Source organism: Trachypithecus francoisi, unplaced genomic scaffold (genome assembly GCF_009764315.1).
Source record: "Trachypithecus francoisi isolate TF-2019V2 unplaced genomic scaffold, Tfra_2.0 Lachesis_group4, whole genome shotgun sequence".
NCBI classification, from domain to species: Eukaryota; Metazoa; Chordata; class Mammalia; order Primates; family Cercopithecidae; genus Trachypithecus; species Trachypithecus francoisi.
Genome location: NW_022681469.1, coordinates 76,397,422 through 76,425,302, shown reverse-complemented (window position 1 = coordinate 76,425,302; position 27,881 = coordinate 76,397,422). Strand labels below are relative to the sequence as shown.

The following is a 27,881-nucleotide window of genomic DNA, read 5'->3' as shown; positions in this document are numbered from 1 at the left end:
GGCTGAGGCAGGAGAATGGTGTGAACCTGGGACGCAGAGCTCGCAGTGAGCCAAGATCAAGCCACTGCACTCCGGCCTGGGCGACAGAGGGAGACTGTCTCAAAAAAAAAAAAAAAAAAAAATTGACTGGGCGTGGTGGTGAGCGCCTGTAATCCCAGGTACTTGGGAGGCTGAGGCACGAGAATCTCTTGAACCTGGGAAAAGGAGGTTACAGTGAGCTGAGTTTGCACCACTGCACTCCAGCCTGGGCGACAGAACGAGACTCTTCCACAATAAATATATATATATAGTATAGCTCAAGGATTCAGATTTGGGTTTTTTACTACCCAGTAGCCTGGCTTTCTCATTATTGATTAATCTACAAAGAAAAATTTGATATATCTGATGAAAATCAGTTATATTGTACCTAGAAAAACATCTCTTCCTTATTACTTGATGTATTTTAATGTCTCTGAATCCATTGGTAAATCTTTATCTCCTAGAAGCTCTTAAAGTCACAGGAATTCTAGTCCATATGATCAGATTAACCAAAAATTCAGGCAGCTACTCTGTTCAAACATGAAAGAAAAAACTGAAAATGAATTGTTTTATTGAATCTGCTTTTTCACAATAGACAACTAGGCGTAATGGTTCTGAGCGTGGGTTAGAAATTGGGCAAGTCTGGGTTCGCATTCTTTTCCTGCCTTGAAGAGAAGTCTCTGCTTCCATTTCATCTCTAGAAAGACAGGAATAATATAGCCTGTGTCAACATGACTGGGGGGATGAAGGAGATGATATCTGTGAAGAGTTTAGCACAGTGCCTCCTACATCAGAAGTACTTGACACGTGTCTGGCTCTTGTTTCTCCAGGAAGGAGAGGAGGGGAGAAGAGAGAGTTTGCAGGGCTGTAGTTATTCAAATAGTTATAGCTGTCTCTTCTTTCTGGTCACACTGGTGGGTAATTTGTTCTTGAAAGGTGTCTTGGAAAATCACATCCTTCCAGAAAGGGATCTAGAGGACAGACATGTGTGAAGTGTACATTGTTAGAGGGCTGACTGGAAATAATCAGCACAGAGATCACTGTGGGCAGAGCCATAGCCTTCAGGTCCCATAAAGGGCAGAATTATAGGAATAATCTACTGCATAGGAAAGCCAAAGAAAGGAAAGAGGATGAAAAGCACCCTGGTGAGGAAAAAATAATTGGGGTACACTACTGGAATATCTTTCCCTCTGCTGGAAGATCCTTCATACATAATGAATCACAGTTTGGAAATGAAGCCTTTGGAAAAAAATCCTTGCACAACTGATAAGAGAGAAGTCTCATACCAGCCACTGAATTTTTTCAGCAATTTGGGCCTCCCTCCACAAGTGTACTTTCAGACTCAGATTCCTCCAGCATGCAGGACCTCTTGGTTAACTATGTACTCTCAATAAAGAGAAAAAGATGAGACTTCTGGGAAGCAAGAATTGGTAGAAACTGGGCCAGGTACAGTGGCTCACACCTGTCACCCCAGCGCTTTGGGAGGTCAAGGCGGGTGGATCACTTGAGGCCAGGAGTTTGAGACCAGCCTGGGCAACATGGCGAAACACTCTACTAAAATACAAAAAAAAACTAGCCGGGTGTGGTGGCACACACCTGTAATCCCAGCTACTCAGAGGCATGAGAATCACTTGAACCCAGGAGGCAGAGATAGCATTGAGCCAAGATCATGCCACTGCACTCCAGCCTAGGTGGCAGAGAGAGACTGTGTCTCAAACAAACCAAAAAAAAATTGATGCTGAAATGCATCAAAACCAGCCTGCTCGTCATCCTCTTTTAGAAGAAAAAAAATGAGTAAACCATAGCATTACTCATTAGGATGTTACCAGATATGTGAGTTGGTCAGAGGGACTCCTAGCTACAAGTACAAGGGGTCCACTCTACCATTGACTATGTGCAAAGTAGCACTTTTTATCTGCCTTTTTAAGATACTCGGCCAGATGCAGTGGCTAACGCCTGTAATCCCAGCACTTTGGGAGGCTGAGGCGGGCAGATCACCTGAGATCAGGAATTCAAGACCAGCCTGGCCAATATAGTGAAACCCCATCTCTACTAAAAATACAAAAATTAGCCAGATGTGGTGGCATGCACCTGTAGTCCCAGCTACTTGGGAGGCTGAAGCCTGAGACTCACTTGAACCCAGGAGACGGAGGTTGCAGTGAGTCAAGATCATCTCACTGCACTCCAGCGTGGGTGAGAGAGTGAGACTCTGTCTTTAAAAAAAAAAAATGATACTCAGTGACTGTGACTCTACATATTTGAATCTTTACATTTATCTAGTCTTGTGTTAAACTTTAAAAATTTCTGACAATTTGTATAAATGTATACAAATGTGTATAAATGTGTACTGATACAAGATCCTCTTATGATTTTTTATTCAGAATATTCCTGTCTTCAGACATCTTCAGGAAGCACTGTTGGGGTTTGGTTTAGGAGGATTGCTTTGAATTTAGATTAACTTAGGAAAAAGTTATAATATTTGACTGTTATAATCATTTTTAGGAAATTTTTCATTTTAAATTTATAGCCCAAGTGACGTATTTGCAACATTGAATCTAATGATACTTATTTCTCTTACATTCAGATGTTTATGTGCCTTTAAAAAATACATTTTTTCTTTATTTTGATCCTATGCATTTCATGTTAAGCTGTTCTTTATTAATGCCACTTGTAAAAGAATAAAAATATGTAAGATTTCTTTTGGTGTACCAGTTCCATTGTTCTCCTCTAATAAAAATATATAATGTTTTCGAATGTCGGTTCCCGTTTTGAAAAATGCTACAAAAAATGTGTTCACACTGGTGCTAGTATTCAATACTAATACAGTAGGCAATAAAATGTTCCTCAGTTCCTGATAATAGCCTGGGTGAGAGTCCACGTGGCACCGAACTTAGTAATTTGCCTTCTACAGTCGTGGGTACACACAGTGACTCTTAATAGAGAACCCACTGTGGTGCTGCCTGCAGCTCTGGGTCCCCTGTGGCCAGGTACAGGTAGGCAGCCCAGTGCAGATGTGCAGCCCTAAGCCGTGTTTAAACACATGGCTACCTGCTGTACCTTCTAACCTGTTTTGAGTTGAGGAATAGAATGCGTGAGCCTATGAACTCACCTCTGTGGTCATCAGCTGCTTCATATGCTCTTCTGTGTTACAGATCACAGTAACTTAATCATAACTTCCTATGGAGAGCCAGAGTATTATTTTACTATTGATTCCAAAGGGGTCTTTTGTTGCTGATGGGGTTTATGCATCAGAACTTTAGTTGTTCTTGTGCCAAATTCGATTCCATTTGTTCTTTTTTATCTTCAAAGCATAAATAGTAAGGACAACTATGATTTGTCAGTTTCTGCTCTGTAACAAATTTATCCCCAAACTCTGTAATACAGTCACTAAAGCAAATCCAAACTCTTCATGTTCTACCTTTCACTTCTCCATTCAGAACTTGTACTGTTATGCATAAGCATGGCATAATTATCCCTAGTAGTTTTATCTTTTCGCTCCCTTCCCCCTAGATATTTTCTCCTAATTAACCTAAAAGAATTGTCATTGTCTCTTGATTGCTCTCGTAAACTACTGTCATTTTCTCACTTTCCTTTCCCCTGCAAGTAGACTACACAGCTCTCTCCTTCCCCAGCATCCTCTTTCCAATCCTAGTCACCCTATGTGCTTTGCCTCCCTGTGTCAGTAGTTGTTGGTCCTTTTACCTTCTCACTTCTGGAAGCCCTGTTCTTAACTCTTGTGCCTGGATTGCTGTACCACTAGTGTACAGCAGAGGTTTCTCATCACTTCATAGGTCTCTCATCACTTTCCATTTTTCTCCTTCCTCCTCCCACCTTATCTAAGCCCCTACCTTCAGTTATGTATGTGGAGTGATGCCCTCATCTGTGTCTCTCATCCCTCTTAACTCACCCTTCCACTGCCTTCTAAATGTGTCATTATTCGTCTTTCCAACATTTTGTTCCTATTACTCAGATGCAAAAACTTGGATTCTTTCTTTGAGCTTACCCACTCTTTTTGCCCTATATTCAGCAGCCAAACCCTGTTGGTCTCTGTTGCATCCATTACCCAGCCACCTCTACCTCAGTATAGATATGATCGTTCTAATTCTGGCCTTTTATCACTCACCTAGTCGGCTAAAACCCTAATTGTGATCGCTGCCTCAAGCTCTGCCTCCCTGATGAGCCCTCTCCCCACTGCTCCCTAGGCATCTTCCCAAGGCACAGATAATGCTCAGACCTCTACAGCTCTCAAGCTGTGTTTCCCAGCTCTCCTGCTGCTACATAGTCGCACAGACCATCTCCAGAATACAGCCTGTTCTTCTAGACAGCATCCTGGACCTTCCATGGTTTGGTTCCAGCAATCTTATTTTCAGCCACCTTCTTTCATACCCCTTCTCCATGCTATCTAGAGCAAAAAGCTGCCATGATAAGAACTGTAAGTGTGCTGCTGGCATCCAGCTGGTCGAGCTTGGAGTCCAGGCTTCACCTTCCTAACTGTGTGACTCCAAGCATGTTAAATAGCCTCCTTTACTTTTGTAGCCTCAGTTTCTTCACTCAAACCAGGATTGATTGATTGATTGATTGATTGATTGATTTTTATTGAGACAGAGTCTTTCTCTGTCACCCAGGCTGGAGTGCGGTGGCACAATCTTGGCTCACTGCAACCTCCACTGCCCAGGATCAAGTGATTCTCCTGTCTCAGTGCCCTGAGTAGCTGGGATTACAGGCACCCGCCACCATGCCTGGCTAATTTTTTTGTATTTTTACTAGAGATGGGGTTTCACCATGTTGGCCAGGCTGGTCTCAAACTCCTGACCTCAGGTGATCCACCTGCCTTGGCCTCCCAAAGTGCTGGGATTACCGGCATGAGCCACCGCACCTGGCCTATTATTTATGTTATTACTTACCTTATAATACTATGAAGACCAAAAAAGAATGTTTTTTTTTTTTTTGAGACAGAGTCTCACTCTGTCCCTCAGCCTGGAGTGCAGTGGCATGATCCTGGCTCACTGAAATCTCCACCTCCTGGATTCAAGTAATTCTCCTGCCTCAGCCTCCCGAGTAGCTGAGATTACAGGCATGCACCACCATGCCCAGCTAATTTTGTATATTTAGTAGAGACGGGGTTTCACCTTGTTAGGCTGATCTCGAGCTCCCGACCTCAGGTGATCCACCTGCCTCGATCTCCCAAAGTGATGGGATTACAGGCATTAGCCACCGTACCCGGCCCAAGAATTCTTATAGAACTCTTACCACAATCCCTGGTATTTAGTAAGCTAGAGGAGGCTCAATAAATGCCAGAGGATGATGATGTTGATCTCATTATAATTATCATCCTCATTAAAATTTCGCTTGACAGAAGTGATGCTGGGTATATTACCCACGTAAGTGTGGTATGCCCTTTTCACTGTGTCTTTGTGCCTTTCTCTGCCTAGACTACCAAAATCCTATTCACACTGCAGTCCCCAGCTAACATGTTACCTTCTCACTGGCTTAATCACCTCCCAGCCAGGAGAGCTCTTGCCCTCCTTTGAACTGTCATATCCGTTTGTCTGGACCTTGGCTCTTATATAATTATCTATCCTCATGTTCCATTTTCTGTATTTATGAGGCATATAGTTATCGAACTCCATTGAAAATCCTTTCCTCTTCTTGCTGGCTATATAGCCCTGGGTACATTGCTATATTAGTTTGCTAGCACTACCAAAACAAAATACCACAAACTAGATGGCTTAAACAGCAGAAATTTATATTCTCACATTTCTAGAGTCTGAAACTTCAAGATCAAGGTGTTGGCCAGGTTGGTTTCTTCTGGGGTCTCTCTCTCTTTGGCTTGGAGATGGCTGCTTTTTCCCTGTGTCTTCTCTTTGTGTCCTACATGTCTGTCTCAATTTTCTCTTCTTATGAGAAACCAGTTGGATGGGATTATGTCCCATCCTAAAGACCTCTTTTTAACTTAATTTCTCTTTTAAAGTCCCTGTTTCCAACTATAGTCACATTCTGAAGTATTTGAGAGTTAGGACTTCAACTGTGACTTTTGGTAGAACACAGTTCAGCCCATAAAAACAGTTGCTTTAATCATTGTGTGCTTCAGTTTCCTCTTAATGTAAACTCTGCAAAAAGTACCTCTTGAGTGGACTGAAAATATGTAGTATATGCAACATATTTATATAAAGCAACACCTTAATACCCCATAATAGACGTTTGATGAATATTCATTACCTCTACCCTTGCTACTTCATGGTCCTTGAGAATGGGAATAAAGCATCTTGTGTCCTTGCAGTTCCTAGGACAAACTTTGAACATGATTGCTTGTAAATATTTGGTGAATGAAAAATCAAGTAGCAGAAGTGAGTCTGTAATAGTTGTATGCATTTCTCTTTCTCTCTTAGATGGATCCAGATACTAGATGGTAACTAAGATTTCAGTAACAAAGAGTATACCAGGAAACATGTAAAAAAGTCAGTGTTAGCGCTGTAAGTATAATATGCCACACTGAGCCAGTTCAGTATGGAATATTTTCCTGTGTCCTACTTGCCACAGTCTCCAGAAAGTCATAGGGAAATGATTTGTGACAAAATCGTACACACACAAAAAAACAGTATCTTCACACAGCCAGAGCTCTTTAAGTGATGAGGGACACAAAGACATTGTGCACAATAGGTGTTCCTGTCCATTGTCTGCCGATTCACCTATCTTTGATCTCTGCAAAAGAGGAACCATGGGTATGGTACTGTGAATGGATAATAGACCAGGAATTGGAAGAGCGGCAGGCAGTGTGCTGCTCAGTGATCAAGTCATGGCGAGACCCAGACACCGTGCATCTGATGATAAGCATCTTCTCTTGGTGCCTTGGAGTCTCTCATTTCCTTCCAATTTGACTCCAAAGGGCCTGTTTCATCTTCAGCACCTTTACAATGTGCCACTTTGAGTCTGTAGGTTCTTTCTTTCAGAGGCCACCACAGGTAACGGGTACATCATTATGTTTTCTTGATATCACTACATTCTTTCTTCCTGGTGCATCTGCCTCCTGCAGCCCTCTGAAGTGGATTTGACTCCTTATCATCCCTAGTGATAACTCACTTTGCTGTTTTAAAAGAATTGGTATCTGTCGATTTGCTTGGAGTCAGGGAGTCGAGTGTAAGTTCTTGTTTTATTGTATATAATGCTAGCAACTTTTACCAGTGTTAGTAAAGGTAAGAGATAATAAAACAACAATTCTGTACCTAAGAATTCTACCCTTTCATAACAGCACTACTTGGATATGTAGAAAGAGCTTGTTGTGAGATCAGATATAAAACAAATAAAAGTTATTTGTGAAATGGAAGACTGGGATTAGAAACTGTGACATTCAGGAAGCCAAGTAAGCTGGTTGTCAGAATTGACAGAGATTCTAGAGACAGTGTAGTGCAGGGATTGTCAGCCTCACTGCACATAAGAATCTCATAGGAAAATTTTAACAAGGACAGATGCAAAGTTTTATTAAACTGTCAGGACTGAAATTCAGAGGTCACCATATTTTAAAAAGGTCTGCAAGTGATCGTAACATGCATCTATGGAGGAAAACATCAATGTAGGGGAAAGGGGGAAAGAAACCTGCATGTTTGGAGTAATGGCTCTGTCTTGAGCACTGTGCTGGCTCCTTACATTCTCCATCTCTTTTTATCTTCATAGTAAGTGAGATGGTTTGACAAATAGGGAGACTGAAGCTCTGCCTTCATCTGGGACACTCAACTGCCTCCTTCCCTGCTGTTGGCAGTGCTTGGATGAATATGCATTGTATTCCTCTTCTGTCTTCCAAGAATACTGGTGTTCTCTTGATTATTTTGCATTTTACCCTGGGTAGAGATGGTCTTACCCTCTTTTGAGCTTCAAAAAAATCAGCCTTCAGCCTAATTCCATCCTGGTGAATCTTTCTCAGCAATTCTGCCCCCATAAAACAATCTTTACATTTTGAATTTCTATTCATTTTTGTAAGTATTCGTAAGATTTTCATATGAAGAGTTCTGGTTCAGAAATAGAGAAAATCCTTACTGTGCCTCTCATGTGGTTATTGGGCTAGGTGTGTTTCAACTCATCATTCTGCCAACTGTAAATAGCTCAGTCTGTATCATATGGGAAATGTAGGTGCAAAGTCACAAAACACTCAAGGGCTGTGAACAACCAGAGGCGGGGGGGAGTAAGGGGGTGGGGAGGGTATTGTTCTTCCCATGGACCTACAGGTTTCAGCAGCATCTGAGCAAAACAGAGCTGTTCTGAGCAGAAGGGCAGGGAGCAGCATGTCTTTGTGTGGACCAGAATGCACCAGCCTCTGGGTGTGTCATCTCACACTCTACTTCCTAGAGTAAGGCCCTTTCTTAGGCCTTTCAGTGAATCCAACCCAGGTTTGTATTTTGTGTTGTCCCCCTATCCCCCAAAAAAGTTCATTTGCACTTAAGGAAGAACAAAAGTGTCTTGATTAAGGTATCAAGTTGGTAAAAATGGAAAAACAATTTGATTTAGGGAGTTAATGAATGAACATCTTTCTTTGGTTCATTAACCTTACACATATTAGATAAACTGTGTATAGGTGTTTATTTTTCTTTGTGGAAGTAACACATGATCTATATAGAAAAAATTTCAAATACATCAAAAAAAAAAAAAAGGAAAAGAAAGATATTTGTAATCCCACCACTTCAGAAGCACCACTTTGGTGTATTTCTTCTACATGGTGGTAGGGGATGGCGGGGGAAATATGTACCTGTATTTTAAACATATGAGCATTTTTACTTAAAAGTATATTTTGAACATTTTTCACGGTTGACTGCATAATATCTCCATGCATGAACATACTCAAATTCATTTAATCCATCCCTTACCATTAGATATTTATGTTGTTTCTAATTTTTCTTTCCAGGTATTATAAATAATACTTCAAAAGGCATCCTTGTAGCTAGTTCTAATTAGTACAGTATAGTTTGGATAAGATAAAAATTTCATATATTTGTGACAAAGAACAAGTTGAAGTACAGTAAGAAAGAATGTGATTGCTTGTGATAAATATGTGATAAATGTGATAAATATGTGAAAAATGTGATAAATATAGGCTTAGTTTCAAAATAGCTAGCTTAAAATTACCCTTATAGTGTACTTTAAAGATTTCACTGATGATCATGGAGGTGAGGCATCTAACCATTGCTGGAATGAAATAACACATGATGTTCAACGTTTGGGTGGTAATTGACTTAGTGCATATTTTTGCTACTTTCACATACCATTTATCTCATATGAAAAGAGCAATTCTATACACAAGTAATACATAAATAAAATTATAAGAATATGCAACTCCATAAAATGAGATTTGATGTTTTTAAGAGAAAAAAATGATAGCTTTCATCTAAGTTTACGAGTTCGCTGGCAGTTTTTGAATCATTGCCAGAATCATGAAATTCATCATTCAGGAGCCTTTGTCCTCCTAGTCCCCCTTCTATTCTGAGAGGCAGATCTATATCTCCTCATTTGGATACGAATGCTTTTCATTTTATTACTGCCTTTGTGCCCTTGGCTTTGAGCCCTGGGTGGCATTGGTTGTGCTTCAAGGAGCATTTGTAATTTCAGTGTGAGGACTCAGGGAGGTCAACAGAAATTTCTGGTCTTTGCCCTTCAGTCTCCACATTGAGGATGTAGGGCTTCTTCCTAGGCAGTAACTGTATTTTGATTCATACTTGTAATCCCTAACCACTTTGATTGATAGGATAAGGACTGAAACTACATTCTCTTGAGGATAGAATATTCTTTTTTTTTTTTTTAATTTATTTATTATTATTATACTTTAAGTTCTAGGGTACATGTGCATAACGTTTATATCATGTATAACTCCCCAATGCAATCCCTCCCTCCTCCCCCCTCCCCATGATAGGCCCCAGTGTGTGATGTTCCCCTTCCCGAGTCCAAGTGATCTCATTGTTCAGTTCCCACCTATGAGTGAGAACATGCGGTGTTTGGTTTTCTCTTCTTGTGATAGTTTGCTAAGAATGATGGTTTCCAGCTGCATCCGTGTCCCTACAAAGGACGCAAACTCATCCTTTTTTATGGCTGCATAGTATTCCATGGTGTATATGTGCCACATTTTCTTAATCCAGTCTGTCACAGATGGACATTTGGGTTGATTCCAAGTCTTTGCTATTGTGAATAGTGCCGCAATAAACATACGTGTGCATGTGTCTTTGTAGTAGAGTAATTTATAATCCTTTGGGTATATACCCAGTAGTGGGATGGCTGGGTCATATGGTACATCTAGTTCTAGATCCTTGAGGAATCGCCATACTGTTTTCCATAATGGTTGAACTAGTTTACAATCCACCAACAGTGTAAAAGTGTTCCTATTTCTCCACATCCTCTCCAACACCTGTTGTTTCCTGACTTCTTAATGATTGCCATTCTAACTGGTGTGAGATGGTATCTCATTGTGGTTTTGATTTGCATTTCTCTGATGGCGAGTGATGATGAGCATTTTTTCATGTGTCTGTTGGCTGTATGGATGTCTTCTTTTGAGAAATGTCTGTTCATATCCTTTCCCCACTTTTTGATGGGGTTGTTTGTTTTTTTCTTGTATATTTGTTTGAGTTCTTTGTAGATTCTGGATGTTAGCCCTTTGTCAGATGAGTAGGTTGCAAAAATTTTCTCCCATTGTGTAGGTTGCCTGTTCACTCTGATGGTAGTTTCTTTAGCTGTGCAAAAGCTCTTTAGTTTAATTAGATCCCCTTTGTCAATTTTTGCTTTTGCTGCCGTTGCTTTTGGTGTTTTAGACATGAAGTCCTTGCCCATGCCTATATCCTGAATGGTACTACCTTGATTTTCTTCTAGGGTTTTTATGGTATTAGGTCAACATTTAAGTCTCTAATCCATCTTGAATTAATTTTCGTATAAGGGGTAAGGAAAGGATCCAGTTTCAGCTTTCTACTTATGTCTAGCCAATTTTCCCAGCACCATTTATTAAATAGGGAATCCTTTCCCCATTTCTTGTTTGTCTCAGGTTTGTCAAAGATCAGATGGCTGTAGATGTGTGGTATTATTTCTGAGGACTCTGTTCTGTTCCATTGGTCTATATCTCTGTTGTGGTACCAGTACCATGCTGTTTTGGTTACTGTAGCCTCGTAGTATAGTTTGAAGTCAGGTAGCGTGACGCCTCCAGCTTTGTCCTTTTGACTTAGGATTGTCTTGGCAATGCGGGCTCTTTTTTGGTTCCATATGAACTTTAAAGCCGTTTTTTCCAATTCTGTGAAGAAAGTCGTTGGTAGCTTGATGGGGATGGCATTGAATCTATAAATAACCTTGGGCAGTATGGCCATTTTCACGATATTGATTCTTCCTATCCATGAGCATGGTATGTTCTTCCATTTGTTTGTGTCCTCTTTGATTTCACTGAGCAGTGGTTTGTAGTTCTCCTTGAAGAGGTCCTTTACATCCCTTGTAAGCTGGATTCCTAGGTATTTTATTCTCTTTGAAGCAATTGTGAATGGAAGTTCATTCCTGATTTGGCTCTCTGCTTGTCTGTTACTGGTGTATAAGAATGCTTGTGATTTTTGCACATTAATTTTGTATCCTGAGACTTTGCTGAAGTTGCTTATCAGCTTAAGGAGATTTTGGGCTGAGACGATGGGGTTTTCTAAATATACAATCATGTCATCTGCAAACAGGGACAATTTGACTTCTTCTTTTCCTAACTGGATACCCTTGATTTCTTTCTCTTGCCTGATTGCCCTAGCCAGAACTTCCAACACGATGTTGAATAGGAGTGGTGAGAGAGGGCATCCCTGTCTTGTGCCAGTTTTCAAAGGGAAGTTTTCCAGTTTTTGCCCATTCAGTATGATATTAGCTGTGGGTTTGTCATAAATAGCTCTTATTATTTTGAGGTACGTTCCATCAATACCGAATTTATTGAGCGTTTTTAGCATAAAGGGCTGTTGAATTTTGTCAAAAGCCTTTTCTGCATCTATTGAGATAATCATGTGTTTCTTGACTTTGGTTCTGTTTATATGCTGGATTACGTTTATTGATTTGCGAATGTTGAACCAGCCTTGCATCCCAGGGATGAAGCCCACTTGATCATGGTGGATAAGCTTTTTGATGTGCTGCTGAATCCGGTTTGCCAGTATTTTATTGAGGATTTTTGCATCGATGTTCATCAGGGATATTGGTCTAAAATTCTCTTTTTTTGTTGTGTCTCTGCCAGGCTTTGGTATCAGGATGATGCTGGCCTCATAAAATGAGTTAGGGAGGATTCCCTCTTTTTCTATTGATTGGAATAGTTTCAGAAGGAATGGTACCAGCTCCTCCTTGTACCTCTGGTAGAATTCAGCTGTGAATCCATCTGGTCCTGGACTTTTTTTGGTGGGTAGACTATTAATTGTTGCCTCAATTTCAGAGCCTGCTATTGGTCTATTCAGGGATTCAACTTCTTCCTGGTTTAGTCTTGGGAGAGTGTAAGTGTCCAGAAAATTATCCATTTCTTCTAGATTTTCTAGTTGATTTGCGTAGAGGTGTTTATAGTATTCTCTGATGGTTGTTTGTATTTCTGTGGGGTCGGTGGTGATATCCCCTTTATCATTTTTTATTGCGTCTATTTGATTCCTCTCTCTTTTCTTCTTTATTAGTCTAGCTAGCGGTCTGTCAATTTTGTTGATCTTTTCAAAAAACCAAGTCCTGGATTCATTGATTTTTTGGAGGGTTTTTGTGTCTCTATCTCCTTCAGTTCTGCTCTGATCTTAGTTATTTCTTGCCTTCTGCTAGCTTTTGAATGTGTTTGCTCTTGCCTCTCTAGTTCTTTTAATTGTGATGTTAGGGTGTCAATTTTAGATCTTTCCTGCTTTCTCTTGTGGGCATTTAGTGCTATAAATTTCCCTCTACACACTGCTTTAAATGTGTCCCAGAGATTCTGGTATGTTGTATCTTTGTTCTCATTGGTTTCAAAGAACATCTTTATTTCTGCTTTCATTTCGTTATGTACCCAGTAGTCATTCAGGAGCAGGTTGTTCAGTTTCCATGTAGTTGAGCGGTTTTGATTGAGTTTCTTAGTCCTGAGTTCTAGTTTGATTGCACTGTGGTCTGAGAGACAGTTTGTTATAATTTCTGTTCTTGTACATTTGCTGAGGAGTGCTTTACTTCCAATTATGCGGTCAATTTTGGAATAAGTGCGATGTGGTGCTGAGAAGAATGTATATTCTGTTGATTTGGGGTGGAGAGTTCTATAGATGTCTATTAGGTCCGCTTGGTGCAGAGATGAGTTCAATTCCTGGATATCCTTGTTAACTTTCTGTCTCGTTGATCTGTCTAATGTTGACAGTGGAGTGTTGAAGTCTCCCATTATTATTGTATGGGAGTCTAAGTCTCTTTGTAGGTCTCTAAGGACTTGCTTTATGAATCTGGGTGCTCCTGTATTGGGTGCATACATATTTAGGAGAGTTAGCTCTTCCTGTTGAATTGATCCCTTTACCATTATGTAATGGCCTTCTTTGTCTCTTTTGATCTTTGATGGTTTAAAGTCTGTTTTATCAGAGACTAGGATTGCAACCCCTGCTTTTTTTTGTTCTCCATTTGCTTGGTAGATCTTCCTCCATCCCTTTATTTTGAGCCTATGTGTGTCTCTGCATGTGAGATGGGTCTCCTGAATACAGCAGACTGATGGGTCTTGACTCTTGATCCAGTTTGCCAGTCTGTGTCTTTTAATTGGAGCATTTAGTCCATTGACATTTAAGGTTAATATTGTTATGTGTGAACTTGATCCTGTCATTATGATATTAACTGGTTATTTTGCTCGTTAGTTGATGCAGTTTCTTCCTAGCCTCCACGGTCTTTACATTTTGGCATGTTTTTGCAATGGCTGGTACCGGTTGTTCCTTTCCATGTTTAGTGCTTCCTTCAGGGTCTCTTGTAAGGCAGGCCTGGTGGTGACAAAATCTCTAAGCATTTGCTTATCTGTAAAGGATTTTATTTCTCCTTCACTGATGAAACTTAGTTTGGCTGGATATGAAATTCTGGGTTGAAAATTCTTTTCTTTAAGAATGTTGAATATTGGCCCCCACTCTCTTCTGGCTTGTAGAGTTTCTGCCGAGAGATCTGCTGTTAGTCTGATGGGCTTCCCTTTGTGGGTAACCCGACCTTTCTCTCTGGCTGCCTTTAAGATTTTTTCCTTCATTTCAACTTTGGTGAATCTGGCAATTATGTGTCTTGGAGTTGCTCTTCTGGAGGAGTATCTTTGTGGCGTTCTCTGTATTTCCTGAATTTGAATGTTGGCCTGCCCTACTAGGTTGGGGAAGTTCTCCTGGATGATATCCTGAAGAGTGTTTTCCAACTTGGTTCCATTTTCCCCCTCACTTTCAGGCACCCCAATCAGACGTAGATTTGGTCTTTTTACATAATCCCATACTTCTTGCAGGCTTTGTTCATTTCTTTTTCTTCTTTTTTCTTTTGGTTTTCTCTTCTCGCTTCATTTCATTCATTTGATCCTCAATCGCTGATACTCTTTCTTCCAGTTGATCGAGTCGGTTACTGAAGCTTGTGCATTTGTCACGTATTTCTCGTGTCATGGTTTTCATCTGTCATTTCGTTTATGATCTTCTCTGCATTAATTAGTCTAGCTGTCAATTCTTCCACTCTTTTTTCAAGATTTTTAGTTTCTTTGCGCTGGGTACGTAATTCCTCCTTTAGCTCTGAGAGGTTTGATGGACTGAAGCCTTCTTCTCTCATCTCGTCAAAGTCATTCTCTAACCAGCTTTGATCCGTTGCTGGCGATGGGCTGCGCTCCTTTGCAGGGGGAGATGCGCTCTTATTTTTTAAATTTCCAGCTTTTCTGCCCTGCTTCTTCCCCATCTTTGTGGTTTTATCTGTCTCTGGTCTTTGATGATGGTGACGTACTGATGGGGTTTTGGTATAGGTGTCCTTCCTGTTTGATAGTTTTCCATGTGACAGTCAGAAGGACTGTCTGTTAGTCTGTTGGAGATTGCTTGAGGTCCACTCCAGACCCTGTTTGCCTGGATATCAGCAGCAGAGGTTGCCGAAGATAGAATATTGCTGAACAGCGAGTGTACCTGTCTGATTCTTCCTTTGGAAGTTTCCTCTCAGGGGTGACTCCACCCTGTGAGGTGTGGGGTGTCAGACTGCCCCTAGTGGGGGATGTCTCCCAGCTAGGCTACTCAGGGGTCAGGGACCCACCTGAGCAGGCAGTCTGTCTGTTCTCAGATCTCAACCTCCGCGTTAGGAGATCCACGGCCCTCCCCAAAGCTGTCAGTCAGAGTTGTTCGCGTCTGCACCGGCCCCCGCTGCTTCCCCTATTGGACTTCAGCTGTGCGCTGTCCCCAGAGGTAGAGTCTACAGAGACAGGCAGGCTTCCTTGAGCTGCTGTGAGCTCCACCCAGTTCGAGCTTCCCAGCGGCTTTGTTTACCTACTTAAGCCTCAGCAATGGCGGGCGCCCCTCCCCCAGCCTCGCTGCTGCCTTGCGGATAGATCGCTGCAGAAGGCTGTGTTAGCAGTGAGGGAGGCTCCGTGGGCGTGGGACCCTCCCCGCCAGGTGTGGGATATATTCTCCTGGTGTGCCTGTTTCCTTAAAGCGCAGTATTGGGGTGGGAGTTACCCGATTTTCCAGGTGTTGTGTGTCTCAGTTCCCCTGGCTAGGAAAACGGATTTCCTTCCCCCTTGCACTTCCAGGTGATGCGATGCCTCGCCCTGCTTCAGCTCACGCTGGTCAGGCTGCAGCAGCTGACCAGCACCGATTGTCCGGCACTCCCTAGAGAGATGACCCCAGTACCTCAGTTGAAAATGCAGAAATCACCGGTCTTCTGTGTCGCTCGCGCTGGGAGTTGGAGACTGGAGCTGTTCCTATTGGGCCATCTTGCTCCGCCCCCCGAGGATAGAATATTCTTATCCTTGAGAATAATCATTCATCTCTTCCTGACCCATCTTACCATTTCTTTGCTTTGATCCTAAATCTTTTTTGTTATTTTTAGGCTGGAGGCTCCCAGGTGATTTTCACAAATCCTTTAGAAATTGTCAAGATCCGTTTGCAAGTGGCCGGAGAAATCACTACTGGTCCCCGAGTCAGTGCCTTGTCTGTCGTGCGGGACCTGGGGTTCTTTGGGATCTACAAGGTAACTTTTTTTTTTTTTTAGTCATTTATTTGATTACTTTCTCATCTAATATAGAAACTATTCTTCAACATGAAATCCATTTTTTGTTTTTTGTTTGTTTTTGTTGTTGTTGCTGTTGCTGTTTTTTGCATTTCTACACCTAGGGAAAACGTTCTACCCAAGCTGCAGGGGCATCTTCATGCCAGTGAGAAGAAGGTGCCCCTTCCTGCCATCTGCCAAAAAACTATCCTCATCAATACACAAATCCAGGATGACTATGATAGGTATTGTGCCCTCTAGAGTTGTTCAGTGCAGCTCTTTGCAGCAACACTGGCTAGAACTTTATTTGGATTTGTTATTGATACGCTGAGTTCAGTTCAAGGAGAAACCTATATCATAATTTATTTTCTGATCCTATATATATGGTCTGATCCATATTTTCTCTATATATGTATGCCTTGTCTTAATTATTATAAATCTTAATCATTTTTTCATTTAGAAAATGTTTTTTCAGAATGATTATAAAACCAAACTTCTAGAGGATTCTTGAAATTTGTTATTCATACTGCTCTACCAAAAAGTTATAATGGAATTTACTATAACTATCTGCCTATATGCCAGCATATACGGCTTTATCAAACATAAAGTAAACACAAGTTTTCAATGAAGAATTTTTTTAAAAAACATTACGCTAGCTTGACTAAGTAAACCTTTAGGGATATGGGAGAAATGTCAAATGTCTACTTAAGATAGTTTCATTTATTTACAAAGAATGTATACAGTCACATTATATAAAATTAGTATTGCTTTGTTTCTATAAACACATATCAAGAAATATTCAAATTATTCATGAATTTTGAATCAGCATTTTGATCTCCACTTAACCCACTTTTTAGGTCATCTGTTAGCATGGTTTTGCAGAATACATTGTCTTCATTTTTATCCCAAGCTTTGCAATTTGAAGCATTTTTGACTTTTATGTATGATGTTGTTCCTGCAAATTTTATCCCGTAGACACATAATATTAAGACAGTCAATTTCTTTTTTCCTATTCCCAGTTCATCCTGAATGGATATAACTGGTCCCCATAATGTAACAACTTACCATATTGCTAGAGTAAACTTGAAATGACTTGTTTTGACATTTGACACGGTATTTGTGAGATCCTCCTCCCAGAGATACTTTTTTACTCTTTTCTTTTTAACCTGAGTTTTGCAAGTGACCTCAGATAACATCCAGAATTAGTAATAATTGTGACTGTCTCAGGAGAATCTGCCTTCCCCAAATGGTACTCTGCTTCTCAGGGTCAAGTGATTGGAGAGAGTACTCCATGATCTGAGACTTTGTGAAGATCGAATACAGTGTGATGCCCTCTTTTCTGGGATTAATTTTAGCCGGGGAAAATCCTGCCTTATATTTAAGCATATGTGGTACTTAGGAATAAACCTGCTGATTTTTTAAGTAGAACTTAAAATGTTCAATCTGGGATTCTACAATGTAACACAATGTTCTGTAACTATTTTGCTTACCAATTTGTTACCCATCTGTAAAAAATAAACACTGTTGTCATGAGGCATAGCATTGATCAATTTGAAGAAAAATCATCTTTTCTAAATTTTTAGGCTCTTGCAGTCTGTAATATGATGTAGCAGCATATCATTTTGACAAGATGCCAGGAGTCTTTCAATGGGTTGTCTGGTAAAAAGCACTTAGGTACTATGGCAGTGACTGTTACCGAAATGTCTAGATGAGTAAAATGGTAGGAACTTGTTTGCTGATACAGAAACAGAGACTGTTAAACGACCTGCAAATGATACAATACTGGGACTTAGTGCTTTTCATCTTCACGTTATTTAATAATCTTAATCCCCTTTAACACTTCTTGGAAGTAGTTGGTATCCTGATTTTGTAGTTCAGGTGAATAGAGGCTGCCAACCATGGTATCTGAGCTGAAACTGAGGCTTAGAAGTTTCTTGTTTCCACATTTGTGCTACAATTGCTTTCCTGAAGTGAGCAGGATTGCTCAAGTTTGAGCAAGAGAACTCTCCCATATGAAGTTAGTTTAATTACTAGTCTAGTAGTTTAATCTAGTTCAGAAGCATTCCACAGGGCTTGGTGCTCACTTCTAAAATGCTGTTTTTGGTTTACTGGTAATTAACAAGAAAATCAGTAATGCTTTGAGCTGCTGGAACCTTGATTTCATTGCAAGAAAATGACCTAGTAATCTCTATCTTCCTTTTGGTCATCAGTATCAGCTACATGCAAAGACCTGGGAGTCTGGATTTCATTCAGCAGATGTTGACCTCTGTGGTTTGGTCTCCTTTCAGTCTGATTAGCTCTTGTATTACAAGTCTAGTTGGTCCTCATTTATATTTTCCCAGCCTTCTGTCTTGGACTGTTTCTTGTGAAACCCTCTTCTCCAGCCCCACCCCACTTCACCTTTACATGGTCAGACATCACAGCAGGTTAAGATCCATCTTTCTACGGAGCATCACAGCATTAGCATTGCTTTGTAGTTTAATGTGTTTTTGTTTCAGGATAGCACTTTTTAGTAATACAGCTTTTCTGTTTCTAGTCCTGGTTAGCTAGAAAAATGCAAATGACTAGAAGTGACCTCACACAGTACTTTTTAAACCTGGTATGTGCCCCTCCAGGTGGGTCTTTAAAAAGAAGAACCCCTGTCCTAGATTTAGTTGAGACAGGTAATCTTTCTCCTTCCCTCTGTTCTTTTGTTTCTGTTGTTAACATTACAATGCCAGACCCAAGAAGGGTGAGTGGTTGGCTCTGTCTGTGTGTTTAGGCCTGCTGAGCTTTAACCTTACCTAAATTGGAAAATCAAGCTTTCTGTTTTTCTCCTGTATTGACTTGCAAAATAAGCAAACTATTCTGACTTCCCAGTAAGTGGCAATTAGAGTACTTGCTTTAGAAATATATTTGCAACTGAAAAAAAGTGGAAAACAGCAAACATTTTGCATTCCTAAAGTAAGAAATAGTTTAGCACAAATATAGTAAACAATGTAAACAAAGCCCCCCTCTAAAATGCTAACATTTAGAGAGATTTAGTTATAGCACAGAGGATGTAGGTGATTGAAGTGAAGGCAGCATAATTAATTGCCTTCGAAAGAGCTATTTGAATGTAATGTAGCTAAGAAAACAAATCTGCAATGTCTACTTCTTTTTAAAAAGAATTATGAGGATGTATTTCCCTTTCCCTGCATAACTTCTGTTTTATTGCATAAACCCCTGGAGCATAAAAATAAAAGTCAAATAAACTTGACATAGAAAAGAAAGTTGTATCCATCTACTTTTGAACATTACCTTTTCCATAGGAGCTGTCAGAGTGTTAATGAGGGGACAAATTATACTTTAAGAATTGAATGAAACTTATCATTTAACAGTAAATGGCAGCACAGCTAATTAGGCCAAAAAGATGCTTTATTAGGAAGCAGTGGAACAGTCCATGTCTCTTTTTGAGTACAAAACATGGTCAGTGAAGCAATGACAGCTAGGATCCATCAAGCACTGTTAAAGTTTTCAAATTCTATAATCACAAGTTAAACCTTAACTCTAGCGTGGAAGGTCACTTAGGAATATGGACTCTGTCTGCTGTGTTCTAATCAAAGGCATTGTTTTTTTCCACTGCATTTGACAGTATTCAAATATATTTTTATCCATATACATAAATGTTGTATACATGTGTTCATCTATAATGTGTGTATAAATGATTCATTGGAGCTATTGTTCATAAACTCAGAAAGCAAGTTATGATATATCAGTATATTCTTGTTTATTCTGCCAGTTATCGCCAATTTTATTTTAAAAAGTTAAATATGGCCGGGCGCGGTGGCTCAAGCCTGTAATCCCAGCACTTTGGGAGGCCGAGACGGGCGGATCACGAGGTCAGGAGATCGAGACCATCCTGGCTAACACGGTGAAACCCCGTCTCTACTAAAAAAACACAAAAAAATTAGCCGGGCGAGATGGCGGGCGCCTGTAGTCCCAGCTACTCGGGAGGCTGAGGCGAGAGAATGGCGTAAACCCGGGAGGCGGAGCTTGCAGTGAGCTGAGATTCGGCCACTGCACTCCAGCCTGGGAGACAGAGCGAGACTCCGTCTCAACAAAAAAAAAAAAAAAAAAAAGTAAAATATAATTTATATTTCAAAAAATCAAGTAATTTACAAAGGTGTATGAAGAAAAGTAAAATTATCTCTCTACCCTTTACTGCTCCATTCTCTTCAAAGTATAGCCACTGCTTAAGATTTTATGTTAAGGTACCCTTAAAAAAAGAAAAACTTTCTGCTCAGATTAGTATTTCTCTTTCAAAAATTTTACCAATATCAGCATCAGAAGAGTATGTATGTTTTCAATAGCAAAGACATCGAATCACCCTAGGTTACCATTAACAGGAGATTGGATAAGGAAAACGTGAAAACTACACACAATGGAGTACTAGACAACCATAAAAAAGAACTAAATTATGTCCTTTGCAGTAACATGGATGCAGCTGGAGGCCACTATCCTAAACAAATCAGTGCAGAAACAGAAAACCAAATACCACGTTTTCACTTGTAAGTGGGAGCTAAACCTTGGGTACACATGGGCACAAAGACTCCAACAGGAGGAAGGGAAAGAGGAAAGGAGGAAAGGGCTGAAAAACTTCCTTTTGGGTACCATGCTCAGTACCTAGCTGACAGGATTAATAGAAGCCCAACTCAGCATCACGCAATATATCCTTGTAACAAACCTGTATATGTATCCCCTGAATCTAAAATCAAAATGAAAGGAGAATATTTTACTTTTCTTAAGTAAAATTGTGTCTTAACACAAATAAAATCTTTTCAAACACAATGTATCTTAACGCTTTTTCATCATTTTAATAGCTGTATAAATTTTTGTGTGTAACCATTTCCTGTTGATGAATATTTGTTTCTAGTTTGAAGATATTACAAGCAATGCCATGGTGATCATCCCCGTGTATATTTTGACATACTTTTGTGATTGTTTAGAAAAGATAAATTCCTAGCATTGAAGTTGTTAGGTCAAAGGACATGTGCACTTTTTAGTGTTAATAGATTTTATCCAGTTTTATCAGTTTATCCCTTTTTCCTTGGTAACATGTAAGTACTCATCAGACTAATTCTTCAATTTATCATCTTTTAAAAGCTTGTATTTTTATGTGCTCATAGCCCGACCTGAAGGAAGCAATTGTTTAGTCTACTTTGAGAACACATTGCTGTTCTAGTTTTCTGATACCTGGGGACGTGCTATGGTTTTACAACCAGCCTAGAGGTAGTTCTCACCCATCCATTTCTACTTTTATCCTTCATCTGAACCTCTGTGAAAGCGTCTTCAGGGCTTTCTTTATTTTGACTCTTGACTCTCCTAAATCCACTGTTGCCACAGCAGCCAAAGTGATCCATTTAAAATGTAAATCATATTAATTCTCTCACTCAGCACACTCTTATTGAGAGCTTACTGTGCCAGGCACTGTTCCAGCCTTTAGGAGATGGCTGTTTCAAGCTAAGTCCCTGCTCACAGTATATTGGGTAGGACAGGTCAGCCATCAAGGAAAAAAGATATGGCCGGGCATGCTGCCTTGTATCTGTAATCTCAGTATTTCAGGAGGCCAGGGCAGTCTCTTCATGCCGGGAGTTCAAGACTAGCCTAGGCAGCATAGCAAGACACCATCCCTACAAAACTAAATCAATAAAAGTTAGTGGGACATGGTGGTGCATGTCTGTATTCCCAGCTATTTGGGAGGCTAAGGCAGGAGAATCACTTGAACCCAGGAGTTGGAGGCTGCAGTGAGCTGTGATTGCACCACCACACTCTAGCCCTGGCAATAGAGTGAGACCCTGTGTCTTAAAAAAAAAAAAAGGAAAGGAATACACAAAATGAATATGACATCAGCTGGTGCTACCGTGAAGAAAAAGAAGCTGATTTAAAAAATGAGCAAAGGACTTGAATAGATACTTCTCCAAAGAAGACATACCAATGGCCAACATGTATGTGAAAAAAGGATGTGAAAAGATGTTCAACAACACTAATCATCAGGGAAATGCAAATCATAACTACAATGAGATAGCACTTCATACCTGTTAGGATAGCTATTATCAAAAAAAACAAACAGGCCGGGCGCGGTGGCTCAAGCCTGTAATCCCAGCACTTTGGGAGGCCGAGACGGGCGGATCACGAGGTCAGGAGATCGAGACCATCCTGGCTAACACGGTGAAACCCCGTCTCTACTAAAAATACAAAAACTAGCCCGGCGAGATGGCGGGCGCCTGTAGTCCCAGCTACTCGGGAGGCTGAGGCAGGAGAATGGCGTAAACCCGGGAGGCGGAGCTTGCAGTGAGCTGAGCTGAGATCCGGCCACTGCACTCCAGCCCGGGCGACAGAGCGAGACTCCGTCTCAAAACAAACAAACAAACAAACAAACAAACAAACAAAGATAAGCAATGGTGAGGTTGTGGAGAAATTGAAATCCCTGGTGGTAGGCCAGGTGCGGTGGCTCATGCCTGTAATCCCAGCACTGTGGGAGACCAAGGCAGGTGGATCACGAGGTCAGGAGATCAAGACCATCCTGGCTAACACGGTGAAACCCTGTCTCTACTAAAAATACAAAAAATTAGCTGGGCATGGTGGCACTTGCCTATAGTTCCAGCTACTTGGGCAGCTGAGGCAGTAGACTCACTTGAACCCGGGAGGTGGAGGTTGCAGTGAGCTGAGATTGTGCCACTGCACTCCAGCCTGAGGGAAAGAGTGAGACTCTGTCTCCAAAAAAAAGAGAGAGAATTCCTTGATGGTAGAAATGTAAAGTGGTACAGTCTCTGTGGAAAACAGTATGGAGTTTTCTCAAAGAGTTAAAATGGAACTACTGTATAATCCAGCAATCTCACTTCTGGCTGTACATCCAAAAGAATAGAAATCAGATATCTGAAGAAGATATCTGGACTACCAGGTTCATTGGAACATTATTACAATAGACAAGCTGTGAAACAACCCAAATGTCTATCAACAAAGGAATGAATAAAGAAAATATGGTGGATTATAGCCTTAAAAAGGAAGGAAATCCTTCTTCTGCAATGAGATGGATAAGCCTGGAAGACATTATATTAAGTGCAATAAGGCAGTCACAGAACTTCAAATACTGCATGATTCTATTCATATGAAGTGTCTTAAGTGTACATTTCTTGATGTATGAGAGAGAGTGACCGAGTCTTTTCACAAATATACCAACACCAAAAATTGAAGTAAGTTAATAAGTAAATAAATAAAAATATTGTGTCTTACTCCTGACAAACTTTTATTCTCTCATTTAAGGAAGGATTTTTAGAAATTTAAGGAGAGAGTATCAAGTATACTTCAAGGAGTCAGGTTTTGTATCCAATGTGTGTGAATATTTGAAAAATACTACAGGTCATGTAATGTCTAAAATCACTGCTTAAAGGTTGTATTAAACAAAAACTGGAAAAAAAAAACTTAAAAAAAAATTTCAAATTTTATTTTACATTTGGGGGTACATGTACAGGTTTGTTGCACAGGTATGTTGCATGATGCTGGGATTTGGGATATGAATGATTCAGTTACCGAGGTAGTGAGCATAGTACCCAACACTTAGTTTGAAAAAAATGATTTTTTTTTTTACAAAATTTCTTGTTCCTGTGCTTCAGATGACTCACTGACTCATCTGTAGAAAGAGGATAATAATCGTACCTACCTATTCATAGGATCGTTGTGTGGTTTTACTAAAACAATGCTTGTAAAGCATATAGGATACAGTTGAGCACATGGTACACATGATGTGTTAGTTGTCATCAACTTTTGATTATTGAGTGTCAGCTAAGGTATTCTTGCAGGAATACCTAGTTTCTTCCTCATTACTCCAGTCCTGGGTAATTTCCAGTGCTGTGTGGTCAACAACCTCTCCAGGCCAGGTCTTCTGCTTTGGACTTTAGAATAGCAGATTAAAAGGAGATGGCTTGATAAATATTATTTTTATAAAACAGTGCCCAGAGGAATTGAGTGTGCTAAAGACACCAGAAGAAAAGAATTCCTTAAATTAACAGCAAATGATCAATTTTTTAAACCATTCTTTTATTCTTTCACCAAATGTGTATTGAGTGCTAACACTATTAGATGCTAGAATACCAAAGATGTGTACAGTATCATTGCCTTAAAGGTGATCTACGTTAAGGGGTGAGAGAAGAGAAACATGTAATTCTAGGGCCATAAAGTTCTTTTAAAATTTAATTTTAATAGGCAGTACCTTTTTTTAAGGTAGAAAATTCAGATACAAAAGAGTATCTAACGATAAAATGCTAGTTTCTCAGCCCAAGCCCCAGATAACCTTTCTTTCCAGAGACAAACATTTTTACCAAGTTATTTTTTGTTTTGTTATTGCTTGTTTTCTTTTTCACTTTTGGTTTTTGCTAAGTACCCACAATATTAGTTTTAAGACAGTACTTTTTAATTTTATCTAAACTTTTAGAATATGTCATCTTTCGTGTTAAAAAGTATATTAAATGATGCCAGCTATCCACCGTTTGTAAGGTACTCTGAATATATTTTCCAGAAGTGATGGATATATTTCTACTGAGTCATCTTTACATTCTCTGGTTTCTAATTGTGACCAAGAGATGCATTTAAAAGATGGACAGCATAAGAAATGCATTAACTGTAAAAGAGATATGCCTTGTAACAACCAAAGAAGTCTATGTGATGTATAATCAACCTAACAAACTACTACTCTAAATGTGCTCAGTAGAATTAGGTCTTCCACCGAATAAAAGGTTGGCCTGATAAACGTAGAACTCTGTTGTGATTCAGGTGTGAAACCAAGTAGAAGTCATATTCCAGTTGTTAAAATTATATATTATTTCATATATATTTTAATTTTCCACTCCAATAGGACAGTGTGCTTTCATTGGTAATAGTAATTATCATCTTTTATTGAATTATCATCTTTTATTGGAGATCTTTGTGCTAGGTATTGTACTAACTATATTAATCATTGGATTTAAGTTTAATGTGTCTGTACAAATGTTACTCACATTTTATAGATGAGGAACTTGAGGTACGGATATTTTAAGAACCTTACCCAACATTAGATAGCTGCTAAATAGTAGAGTGATGATCTGAGACCAGGTCTCTGATTATAAAACCTGTATTCTTACTCCTATAATGTACTGAATTTGATGCAGAGTGGAAGCATAATTCAGATATAAATCCATATTTAAGATGATACATTTTGAGTATGTATTTCTTTGACTGCAATATACTTCTGTATCTAAATCATCCTCTTCAAAAATGAAGTATTCAGAAGGCTTGCATATGGGCTGGGCACAGTGGCTCATGCTTGTAATCTCAGCCTTTTAGGAGGCCAAGGCAGGAGGATCGATTGAGTTCAAGGGTTTGAGACCAGCCTTGACAACATAGTGAGACGTCATCTCTACTAAAAATAAAAAATAAAATCAAAATTAATCGGGCGTGGTGATGTGTGCCTGTAGTCCTTGCTGCTCAGGAGGCTTAGGCAAGAGGAGAGCTTGAGCCTGGGAGATTCAGGCTGCAATGAGCCATGATTGTACCATTTCACTCCACCTTGGGCAGCAGAGTCGAGACCCTGTCTTTTAAAAAAAAAAAAAAATAGTTGAGTGAAACACAAGGAGAACACCAGCTCAGCTCAGCTAGCTGAGTGGTTTAAAAAAAAATAGTTGGGTGAAACGCAAGGAGAACACCAGCTCAGCTAGCTTAGCCCTAGTGGTTGCTGTTGTAGAGAAATGGTGCTCGTAGGGTGTATTGAAGAGGGTTTGAAAAAAGAGCTTTTTACTTTCTCCCTGGACTTTGTGATCTATATCAAGGAGAAAAACAAAAAATTATCAGAGGGCACTGCTTGCATAATCATTGCACATTTTAAAGAATACGTGTCAAGAGAAAGCGTCAGGAACAACCAGATTGAGCATCTCCTCAATAAGACATTAAGTTCTCTCTATAGGATTTCTAGCCATTGGTAGAGCATATATATATTTTTATAATATATATATATATATATTTTTTTTTTTTTGAGACAGTCTTGCTCCATCACCAGGCTGGTGTGCAGTGGCACGATCTCGGCTCACTGCAACCTCCGACTCCCAGGTTCAAGTGATTCTCCTGCCTCAGCCTCCTGAGTAGCTGGGATTACAGGCACACGCCACCACACCCAGCTAATTTTTGTATTTTTAGTGGAGACGGGGTTTCATCATGTTGGCTAGGATGGTCTCGATCTCCTGACCTCATGATCCGCCCACCTTGGCCTCCCAAAGTGCTGGGATTACAGGCATGAGCCACTGTGCCTGGCCTGTAGAGCAGATTTTTAATTGATCATCCAATTGGAAACAACTAAAACTGTTGGATAATATATTTCATAAAAGCCTTTTTACACATACGAGTCAAGGAAGTAAGGAATATTCAAGCCTAAAAATAGGTGAGGTAAGCAGAACTGTAAAGCTCTTTTTTGCCTTGATGGCATTTGCCAAACACTTGAATGTGAACAATAATTTTAGAAGTCTCGGGACAATCAGGTACTGCCCAAAGTGCTAAGTATTTAAAAAAAAAAAAAAAAGGCTAGGGCTAAGGTGAAGCAAGCAGTGCACCTAGGACGCAGTTTAAGAAGGTATTTACTTCCAGGTGTCAACGCTACATGCACACATTCCTGATAGGGCCTCCTGAAAGTTTCTACTATAGATATCACTCTTTTCTTATTCTATTCCTAGACCTAAAGAAAATCCTCGCCATGAAGTTGGCATCTCAAAAGGCTACATCCTCAGTGGAAGGGTGAAATAGCAGTGTTCCCTTCTACCCTAGGCTACAAGGAAAATTGCCTTGCTTCTCAGTGGAGGGAGAGAAAAGGAGGGCACAGGGAAACACTCCTCCATGAATCAGGAACTTCAAACTGCTCTCCATGGGCTTGCAGGCTGAATTTATATTTTTTAAGTGCTATGAAAAACCTCAAGTTAGAAATTAATTTTTAAGTAGTCTTCAATTGATAGTGCTCCCAGGCCTGAGAAAAGCCAACACAGCCTGGGAGCAGCGGCTCACACCTGTAATCTCAGCACTTTGGGAAGCCGAGGTGGGTGAATCACTTGAGGCCAGGAGTTCAAGACCAGTCTGGCCAACATGGCAAAACCCCATCTCTACTATAAAAATACAAGAATTAGCTGGGCATGGTGGCTCACACCTGTAATTCCAGCTGCTCAGGAGGCTGAGGCACAAGAATCAATTGAACCCAGGATGGGGAGGTGGCAACGAGCAAAGATTGTACCACTGCACTCCTGCCTGGGCAGCACAGTGAAACCCTATCCCTCCCCCCACGTCCTCAAAAAAAAAAAAAAAAAAAAAGCAAACACAATTCTAGAGGAACCTACCTTCAACCCAGACTTCGAAGAATTTTTCTATTTAATGGTACAAGGAGAATGAGCAGCTCACGATAAAAATTAAAATCCCAAGTCACACAGGCAATAAAACACTTTAAGAGGAGATAGCACAAAACAACAGGAAACATTATACACACAAAGATTTAAAATTTCAAAATTATCAGAATTATAAAACAAATGTTTTATTTTTAAAATAGTAAAAAGTATAGAATATTTATAATGATTAAAATTTTAAATTCAGCCAGCTTGGACAGCATGGCAAAACCCTGTCTACAAAAAATTAAAGCAATTAGCCAGGTGTGGTAGCACATACCTGTAGTCTCAGCTCCTCAGGAGGCTGAGGTGAGA

At 40.0% G+C, this 27,881-nt stretch overlaps 1 protein-coding gene and 1 long non-coding RNA gene across 4 annotated transcripts in view; one reads left to right on the top strand and one right to left on the bottom strand.

Moving 5' to 3' along the window:
• The window catches only part of SLC25A13 (solute carrier family 25 member 13), a 213,500-nt gene that overhangs the window by 164,711 nt on the left and 20,908 nt on the right, over window positions 1-27,881 (top strand). For all 3 annotated transcript variants that reach the window (XM_033192420.1, XM_033192421.1, XM_033192419.1), the window contains one exon: window positions 16,000-16,140. In XM_033192420.1, coding sequence (XP_033048311.1) covers window positions 16,000-16,140 — 141 coding nt within the window. The remainder of the gene's footprint in view (window positions 1-15,999; window positions 16,141-27,881) is intronic.
• LOC117072353 lies at window positions 849-27,881 on the bottom strand. Its single transcript, XR_004432758.1, has 3 exons — window positions 27,847-27,881; window positions 3,128-3,195; window positions 849-989 (listed from the first exon to the last, which is right to left on the bottom strand). It is a non-coding gene; the product is annotated as an uncharacterized LOC117072353 (long non-coding RNA).